The 10,001-nt window shown below is 39.1% G+C and overlaps 1 protein-coding gene across 1 annotated transcript; it reads left to right on the top strand.

The window, feature by feature from the left end:
* The first annotated feature begins 2,956 nt into the window (after positions 1 to 2,956).
* Positions 2,957 to 7,436, top strand: LOC145511572 (olfactory receptor 11L1-like). The gene has a single exon (XM_081505117.1). The coding sequence runs from the start codon at positions 6,465 to 6,467 to the stop codon at positions 7,434 to 7,436; it is 972 nt and encodes a 323-aa protein (XP_081361243.1). The 5' UTR covers positions 2,957 to 6,464.
* The last annotated feature ends 2,565 nt before the right edge of the window (positions 7,437 to 10,001 follow it).

Raw genomic sequence — 10,001 nt, 5'->3', positions numbered from 1 at the left:
ATTAAGAATTTTTAAGGTCATTTGATAGATTCAAGGAAAAGAATATTATCTCATTCATATTTTTATTCCAGAGTCTTTTACTCTGGGCTTCATAGAGTAAGGGCCCCTATAGCTTCTGGAATAAATTAAATAATATATGCAATGTCCTGTCATTCATATTTTTATTCCAGAGTCTTTTACTCTGGGCTTCATAGAGTAAGGGCCCCTATAGCTTCTGGAATAAATTAAATAATATATGCAATGTCCTGTGTGAGATTTGCAATCACTCTCTAAAGAAGGTGTTGTAAACCACATTTGTATATTAAATATGACAAATTCGAGATGTGAGCAAATTCAAGGTATACAAATTTACCCTGTCTCAGCTCTAATTCTAGGTATAGTGTTTGATGATGATTCTGGTGTGCTCTACAGACCCTATCAGATCTCACATTTTCTTTCCATAAACATGCAGGAATTAAAAAATCTGGATTTGGGATCAGATATGAAAACCATATCCCAAAGAGTGAACTATCATGCAGTCCATAAATGTTAATTATTTTCCCAAAATTCAACAGCATGTGAAAAGACCTGTGATGTAAATGATCTGTAAAATTTTCTGCAAAAAAGAGGCAAGATTCAGGCTTAACAATTTTCCTGCCAATATGCCAAGATATTGGGGCTTCCTAGATGGTACTACAGGTAAAGAACCCACCTTCCAATACAAGAGACATGAGACGCAGGTTTGATCCTTGAGTCAGGAAGATAACCCGGAGGAGGGCATGGCAACCCACTCCAGTGTTCTTGCCTGGAGAATCCAACAGACAGAGAAGCCTGGCGGGCAATGGTCCATAGGGTTGCAGAGCCGGACACAACTGAAGTCGGACACAACTTGACTTGCCAAGATATAGACTATACAGTGGTGATGGTTGTGGTTTAGTCGCTAAGTCGTGTCCGACTCTTGCGACCCCAAGCTATGGTCCATGGGATCCTGTAGACAAAAATACTGGAGTAGGTTGCCATTTCCTAGACAAGAATACGGGAGTAGGTTGCCATTTCCTTCTCCAGGTGATCTTCCTGACCCAGGAATCTAACCTAGATCTCCTGCATTGCAGGCAGGTTCTTTACCGACTGAGCCAGGAGGGAAGCCCAGGCTGTACAGTAGTAACTCAATCACACTACTCCACTTGTGGGACACAAAAAAGTATGGAAGGTAAAGTATGAGGTGTCTAATTCTGGTATACAGTAGTGTAGATATTTAAAAGGATACATTTTTAATCTGCATATTCTTTCCTTCTCAAAGTCTTCTAAAATATATATATACATGCATCACATTATTTTGAAATCACTAGTTTAAATATTTTTTAATTATATTAAGTAAGTCAAACACCAATAAATAATTATGTCAGCCTACCTCATCAGACTATAGTGTTTGTATGATTCAATGGTGAATTCCAATGCTTGGATGAGCTCCAAGCACATAGTAGGTGCCAAATGCATATTTGCTGAATAAATTAATGATAAACCCATCCAAAATAAATGCAAGTGTAATTTGCTTCTCTTTTTTCATTTGTTCAATCTTTTAATATTTTATTTTAAATTAAAAGATATGAACTAAAAATATTAATAAATTGCATGTGATATTAATAAATATTAATAGATTGCTTCAGTCATGTCCCACTCTTTGTGATGCTATGTACTATAGCCTGCCAGACTCCTCTATCCGTGGGATTCCCCAGGCAAGAATCCTGGAGTGGGTTGCCATGCTCTCTTCCAGGGGATCTTAATAAATTAGATCTTCTTAATTAAATAGACTTTAATACACTTCATTTTTTAATCCTGCTATATTATGGATGGATTAAAAGCTTTTTCTTTTCCAACTCATCTCTTAATTCTCAGATTCACATATTGTATTTTTTTTTGTTAGATTGACAGAGTAACACTCAGAATGAACTTGTGTATAGATTGCTTTAATTGAATGAATGAAAACAATTATTTCAGTCATGACTTTTTTTTGATTTAGCCACACTTGTAATTAAAGTTTGATGAAGAAGTACCATGCAACAAAATCCAGCTGTCATACATTCAGTCCTCTCACTAATTATCTGCTTGCTAGATTTAAAAAATACACTTTTTAATTTGATTTAACTTTTAGTCAAACATCATTAGGATTGATATTAAGTTAAATTTTAAAATATACTTTCAAAAGAATTTAAGAATTGCATCTGTTCTGAGTGTTACTGACATATAAACCTCAACGGGCAGAGTTGAATCTCAGAAGGTTGGTTCCATTGTTCAGTACCTTATTGGCAAATTACAAGAAAAAAAATATATGGGGAAAAGAGTACTCAGAAGAGCCAGGTCCCCAAGAAACACAGAGTTATTGAAAGGAAAAGTCTGCTTTCCGCAGCATCAAACTCCAACAGAAGATGGCAAATTTCCACTCAAGAAAAAAGCACAGTCCACATTTGGGTTCCAGGAGGGCAAGGCAGATGCGGTATCCATGATTTAGGGCTCTTCATGCTGTGGTTATTGACAGGTAGGGGAAGTTCTTGTGGACAGGCTCGAAGTTTTTCCTAAAGAAATCTAGATGGTATGTTTGGTGTTGATGACACAAATTTTATTTTGGTTGTTGTGGGTGAATATATTAAATTCTAAAGACTATTCCTCATTACCAAGGCAATTTTAGCCTTTGCTGATACTCTATGTACTTTGAGACAAAGTATCTTGCCTAAATTGTTTAGCGTATAAAACCGTAATAGCTGAAAAGTAATCAAAAATGTCTTGAGATGCCAAAGGCCATTTAGATGACTCTGTGTAACATTGCATATAAAAACCATAACTTTCTTGATTATATTTATTTTTGTGTAATTTAATACATATAATTTGCAAAATAAAGCTACAGCATTAGATCTGAGGTTACACTGTTTATTTTAGTGCTAAGTAAACTCAGCACAGCATGTTAGAAAACAGATTTTTTTTTTTTTTTGGCTCAGTGCAGTTAAGGTGACTCTAATTCTGGGAAATAATCAGTAAATGATCATTATTTCATTAGGGGTTGAGTTCCTCATTTCTGAAAGAATTTAAGCAAAGAATAGTGGTTAGTAAAGTTCAGCTTCCTTGTTCCCTTGGATTTGCATTATGGGAGAAATTTTATATGACTAGGAAATTGGGCCAAATGCCTTATAAACTTAGTCAATCATAATACAATGCTCTTTTGCTTTCCCTGTGGACTCCCAGTGGGCCTTTATTGTTCTTTATGTTTATTTTTTTTAATCTACTCATTGCTTATATTTAATTGAGTCCCATGGTAATATACTTACAAAAAATGAAAAGATAAAAAAGAGAAATCCATTAGTGTGTCCCTGGTAACAAATGCATAAAAGTGAAAATGTTAGTCCCTCAGTCATGTTCGACTCTCTGCAATCTCATCGATTGTAGCCCACCAGGCTCGTCTGTCCATGGAATTCCCCAGGCAAGAATACTGAAGTGGGTAGCCATTCCCTTCTCCGGGGGTCTTCTTAACCCATGTACTGAATCCAAATCTCCTGCGTTGTAGGCAGATTCTTCAATGTCTGAGCCACCAGGAAAGCCCAACATGAATTTTGTTAAAATACCATTTTTACTGTATATGAATTTTTCATTGTCAAATGAAGATAATATTCCTAGTGACTTTAGCCGAGTATAAGAGGTAAAACAAAACATAGCAAAAATAGAGAACTATGAAACATATGAATAAGCTGATTGGCCACATTGTTTTGTTTACTTATCAGGAGCAGTTCAGAGATATTTATGTTTCTTGTAGAATTCAAAGCATATGAATGAGCTGATTGGCCACATTGTTTCATTTACTTATCAGGAACAGTTCAGCGATATTTGTTTCCTGTAGAATCTGGGTGTTGCTTTGGGCTTTAAGCAGAGGAATGGCATACTCTATTCTAACAGTTTCACTCTGGCTGCTTTACTGAGGATTTACTGAAGAAGGAAGGGCAGGTAGCTATGTAAGGACTGCAAGGAGTCTATTGAACAATCCAGGTAAGAGGATGTGATGTAGTTGGCAAATGGTGAGCAGCCTGGTGTGCTGCGATTCATGGGGTCTCAAAGAGACGGACACGACTGAGCGACTGAACTGAACTGAACTGAGCAGTTTCTGGACATATTTTCAGGTGGAGCCAGGAAATTTTGGTGAGAAATCCGATACTGGGTCTGTGACAAACAAGAATCAAATTAAATTCTGACTTGAGCAAGTGGGAGGAGGGAGGGACCTAATGAGAAGAGAGAGACTTGCTTAGAGGAGACGGGAGGGGGGTGGATGAGGCAGGAATGCAGGATAGTTTGTTTTGTTTCAGAAGCTGACTGAATGTGTCAGTGTGCACTTCAAATAGGGCAGTTGTTTACATGAGTCTTATATTCAGGCTTGATTCACACTTTAAGGGGTTAAAGGCCAAGCGATGGCATTTAAAATCAAGAGACTGCTTGAAATCATGAGGGAAATGAGGTAGATTGAGAGGTGTTCAGCCTCAAAGTCATGTATTTTACAGGTTAGAGGATGTGGAGATGCTAGAAAAAGGAAATGGATAAAATGTGGAAAGAAAAGTCTATAGCTGAATCAGAGAGCACATGGTCGTGCATAATAGCCCCAGAAAGAGGGAAAAATCAAATGTGCCATACCATCAACACATCAGGACGATTAGGAACGAGGGTGAATGACTGAAGGGCAATAGTGCAGCAGAATGATTTTGGTGTCGTGAAGAGGGCAAAGCATAATTCAGTGGGTTCAAGAGGGAATACAGGCAGTGAAGAGAGATAATACTTTCCAGAAGGGAGGGGGTTAAAATGAACAAACAAATGCAGGTAGTATTTGGAGAAAAGAATAACATCAAGAACTTTTATTGCCCTCGTTGCCTTTATAAAAGAGAGAAAACCAGCATGCTTGACAAGCTGAGGAAATGATCCAACTGAGAGGGGCCACTGTTTATTCAGGGGAGTAAGGGGGAGTAATACCAGCAATACCTTCAACTACATGGGAGGATGCAACACCCGAAGCACCTGTAGAGGGATTTGCCTTAACCTGGTCTTACACTGTTTATTCAGAGAAAGAAATAGGGAGAAGATGCACAGGAACTCAGGGTAGGTAGGCGGGGAATTTAGTGGCCTGAGAGTTTGGATGTTCCCATTGGAGGATTTCGGTTTTGTTTTTCTGGTTATTTTGTTGTTGTTGTTGTTTAACAATACAGTAGGTATTAATATTTTCCTGAGGGTATAGATACACTACAAGAAAATGTTGGGAGTTTGAAAAGAGAAGAACATTATGCAACAATCACTAAGGAAAATGGAAAGTAAATAGATAAAGGAAATGTAGAATGAATGCTCCAAGCAATAAGGATGCATTGGAATTTATTGGTTGTACATTTTTAAATGGCTACATTGTTGCTGCTCACCTCCTTTACAGAAAGAAAACTCATGTATGGCAGGTGAATGTTGACTAACAAAAACTGCTTATGACATTGAATTGAATGAAAGCAAAGGAAAAATTGGGGCTTCCCTTGTGGCTCAGCTGGTAAAGAATCTGCCTGCAATGCGGGAGACCTGGGATTGATCCCTGGGTTGGGAAGATCCCCTGGAGAATGCAAAGACTACTCACTCCAGTATTCTGGCCCAGAGAATTCCATGGACTGTATAGGCCGTGGGGTCACAAAGAGTCGGACACAACTGAGCGAATTTCACTTTCACAGGAAAAATTTACCGTTGAATATATACACCAACGCGATGGACATGAGTTTGAGTAGGCTCCAGGAGTTGGTGATGAGCAGGGAAGACTGGCATGCTGCAGTCCATGGGGTCCCAAAGAGTCAGACATGACGAGTGACTGAACTGAAGTGTATACAGAAAGGAGTGATTGCAGTGGCTGAGCACGGTATCCAACTGGACAAGGACAACGATGAAGGTACAAGTTAGCTCAGTACAAGGCTTCACGAAAGTGTACACAAACACATGCACACGGAGAGCAGATTATCCTCAAATATTGTTTGAAAGGAGGAACTTTCCCGAGGTATCTTAGGAGATATGCTCTGTCTAACTTCTTTTTCAGACAAAGCCCGCATATGAGAAAAGGAAGGTATTTGCTTCCTTACGTGCTTGACTTTTTTTTGACTTGGCTATTATTGTTGGTTTCTAAGTTTGATTTTAGTCAGAGTCCTTTTTGGCCTATGTCTTTGAACCTGAGACCACTTGTAGAATTCAGAGAATCCAACAAATATAATTTTCTGAAGTTCTTTCCAAGACTTCATATCCACATTCAGCTTCTGATATAAAAATGTATTCTCTAAAAGCAAGATGAAATCATGCATTTGCTCTTCTAAATGTGGTACCTAAAGATCTGAACTAATTTAAAAATTAATCTCTGAAGTTCCAGACGTCAGTATTTATAAATATTTTTGTGCCTTGCAAACAATGCTTTTCCAAAATGTTTTCCTCTTCTACAGGCAATGAAGTCCCAAAATTTGTCCACTGTTACTGAGTTTCAGCTGCTAGGATTCCAGAACCTTCTTGAGTGGCAGACCTTGCTTTTTGTCATTTTCTCGCTCATCTACTTCCTCACAGTGACAGGGAATATTGTCATTATTGTAGTGGTGAGCCAGGATCAGCGGCTGCACTCACCTATGTACACATTTCTCAAACATCTCTCCTTTCTGGAGATCTGGTATACATCCACCATTGTGCCCCTTCTCCTAGCCACTCTGGTCTCCCAGGGCCAAGCCATCTCCTTCCATGCCTGTATAGCACAGCTCTACTTCTTTGTGTTCTTCGGGGCTACTGAGTGCTTTCTTCTAGCTGTGATGGCCTATGACCGATATCTGGCAATCTGTAGTCCACTGCACTACTCTTTCCTGATGAGTCCTGAGATCTGCACCAGGTTGGTGGCAATCTCCTGGTTGACAGGAGTTGGCACAGGATTTCTGCCCTCCCTAATGATTTCCAAGTTGGACTTTTGTGGGCCCAACCAGATCAATCATTTCTTCTGTGACCTCCCTCCCCTCATGCAGCTCTCATGTTCCAGTGTTTATGTCACTGAGATGGTCACCTTTATCCTGTCAATTGCCGTGCTGTGCATTTGCTTTATTCTTACACTGGTGTCCTATGTTTTTATTGTGTCATCAATATTGAGAATTCCTTCAGCCTCTGGCCGAATGAAAACCTTTTCCACATGTGGCTCCCATTTAGCTGTTGTCACTATCTACTATGGAACCATGATCTCCATGTATGTTCGCCCCAGTGCCCACCTGTCACCAGATATCAACAAGATTATTTCTGTCTTCTATACTGTGGTCACCCCACTGTTGAACCCTGTCATCTACAGCTTGAGGAACAAAGACTTCAAAGATGCTCTTAGAAAAGTCATGAGAAGAAATTGTGGCAACTATGGGGTAAGAATGAAGGAAAATCTCTTTATCAGATAAAGAAAATCAACATAGAATACACAGGGAATTACGTTCAGGAAAAGTGGGTGGCAGGTTCAGAGCCTTGAAACATGAATGCCGTCATTTTCATTACATTAAATTCCACAAGTTAATTGGAGGGCATCACCAGCTCTATGGTGATGTTTGAGGAGGCTCCAGGAGTTGGTGATGGACAGGGAAGCCTGGTGTGCTGCAGTCCATGGGGTCACAAGGAGTTGGACAGGACTGAGTGACTGAACTGAACTGAAATTCCACAAGTCATAATAAAAGAGTGTCTGAGTGACCCTTTGCCAACAACTGCTCAAAGATATATTGCCTCTTTCAAACTACTTTGGGGACAATTTTGTCCTGGACACTTTCTTTCATTTTTGATGGGAATCTGATTGTGTAATTCCAAGGTATGAAGACCACATATATAATATTTTCAGATTCTACAAAAGGGTTACTCTTAAGTTCATAAATCTGTGTACAGAAAATTGTGCGTCTTTTAAATACTATTAGGAAATTGGTCTTGTAGACTCACTTCCTGGTGTTATTGGTCCTTGTTAAATATCTGTGAAATGAATGAATGAAAAAAGAAAAGATAAATGATATATGTGTTGACCTGAATTATCTTCTACTGACAGGAAAAAGCAAAGGAGGATTTTTGAAGTGCCAAAGATTGAGTATAGTGATTTAGAGTTTTTCTGTTGTTTAACGAAATTGTAGGAAAGAAAAGAAGGAAGGGAGGGAGAGAGAGGGATAGGAGATAAAGAGAAGGGGAGTAACTGGTGGAAGGAAAGTTCAGTTCAGTTGATCAGTCGTGTCCGACTCTTTGCAACCCCATGGACTGCAGCACACCAGGCCTCCCTGTCCATCACCAGCTCCCGGAGACTAATCAAAGTCATGTCCATTGAGTCGGTGACACCATCCAACCACCTCATCCTCTGTCGACCCCTTCTCCTCCCACCTTCATTCTTTCCCAGCATTAGGGTCTTTTCAAATGAGTCAGTTCTTCACATCAAGTGACCAGAGTATTGGAATTTCAGCTTCAGCATCAGTCCTTCCAATGAATATTCAGGACTGATTTCCTTTAGGATGGACTGGCTGGATCTCCTTGCAGTCTAAGGGACTCTCAAGAGTCTTCTCCACCACCACAGTTCAAAAGCATCAATTCTTCAGCACTTGGCTTTCTTTATAGTCCAACTCTCACATCCATACCTGACTACTGGAAAAACCATAGCCTTGACTAGATGGACTTTTGTTGGCAAAGTAATGTCTCTGCTTTTTAATATGCTGTCTAGGTTGGTCATAGTTTTTTTTCCAAGGAGTAAGCATCTTTTAATTTCATGCCTGCCGTCACCATCTGCAGTGATTTTGGAGCCCCAAAAAATAAAGTCTGCCACTATTTTCTCTGTTTCCCCAACTATTTGCCATGAAGTGATGAGACCAGATGCCGTAATCTTAGTTTTCTGAGTGTTGAGCTTTAAGCCAACTTTTTCACTCTCCTGTTTCACTTTCATCAAAAGTCTCTTTAGTTCTTCTTCACTTTCTGCCATAAAAGGGTGGTGTTATCTGCATATCTGAGGTTATTGATATTTCTCCCGGCAATCTTGATTCCAGCTTGTGCTTCATCCAGCATTTCTCATGATGTACTCTGCATAGAAGTTAAATAAGCAAGGTGACAATATACAGCCTTGATGTACTCTTTTCCCTGTTTGGTACCAGTGTGTTGTTCCATGTCCAGTTCTAACTGTTGCTTCCTGACCTGCATACAGATTTCTCAAGAGGCAGGTCAGGTGGTCTGGTATTCCCATGTCTTTAGAATTTTCCGCAGTTTGTTGTGATCCACACAGTCAAAGGCTTTAACATAGTCAATAAAGCAGAAATAGATGTTTTCTGGAACTCTCTTGCTTTTTCAATGATCCAACGCATGTTGGCAATTTGATCTCTGGTTCTTCTGCCTTTTCTAAAACCAGCTTGAACACCTGGAAGTTCACGGTTCACATATTGTTGAAGGCTGGCTTTGAGAATTTTGAGCACTACTTTACTAGTGTGTGAGATGAGTGTAATTGTATGGTAGTTTGAGCATTCTTTGGCATTGCCTTTCTTTGGGATTGGAATGTAAACTAACCTTTTCTAGTCTTGTGGCCACTGCTGTATTTTCCAAATTTGAAGGAAAATGAGAGGGAAAAAGGCAAAAGAAAGAAAGGAATGACAAGGGAAGAAAAGAGAAAGAATAGGAAGGGAAAGAAAAATCCAAAGTATATATATTCTTGTGAGCCCTAGAAGTCAAAGACTGTACATCAAAAGGCTTTCATATTGTCTTTCATATTGTGTTTAAGTCAATCGATGTTTATGGATTAAGAAGATATGGCACATATATATAGTGGAATAGTTACCCAACTATATAAAGAAATGAAATTGTGCTATTTGCAGATAGAGGAATGGACCTACAATCTATCATACAGAGTGAAGTAAGTCAGAAAGAGAAAAAAACAACAGTCTTGTACATCAACTCATATATGTGGTATCTAGAAAAATGGTACAACTGAACCTATTTCCAGGAGAGGGATATAGATGCAG

Source organism: Giraffa tippelskirchi, chromosome 6 (genome assembly GCF_054371585.1).
Source record: "Giraffa tippelskirchi isolate mGirTip1 chromosome 6, T2T-mGirTip1v1.2.pri, whole genome shotgun sequence".
NCBI classification, from domain to species: Eukaryota; Metazoa; Chordata; class Mammalia; order Artiodactyla; family Giraffidae; genus Giraffa; species Giraffa tippelskirchi.
The sequence above is the reverse complement of the archived record's forward strand: the minus strand, read 5'-3'. Positions and strand labels throughout refer to the sequence as shown.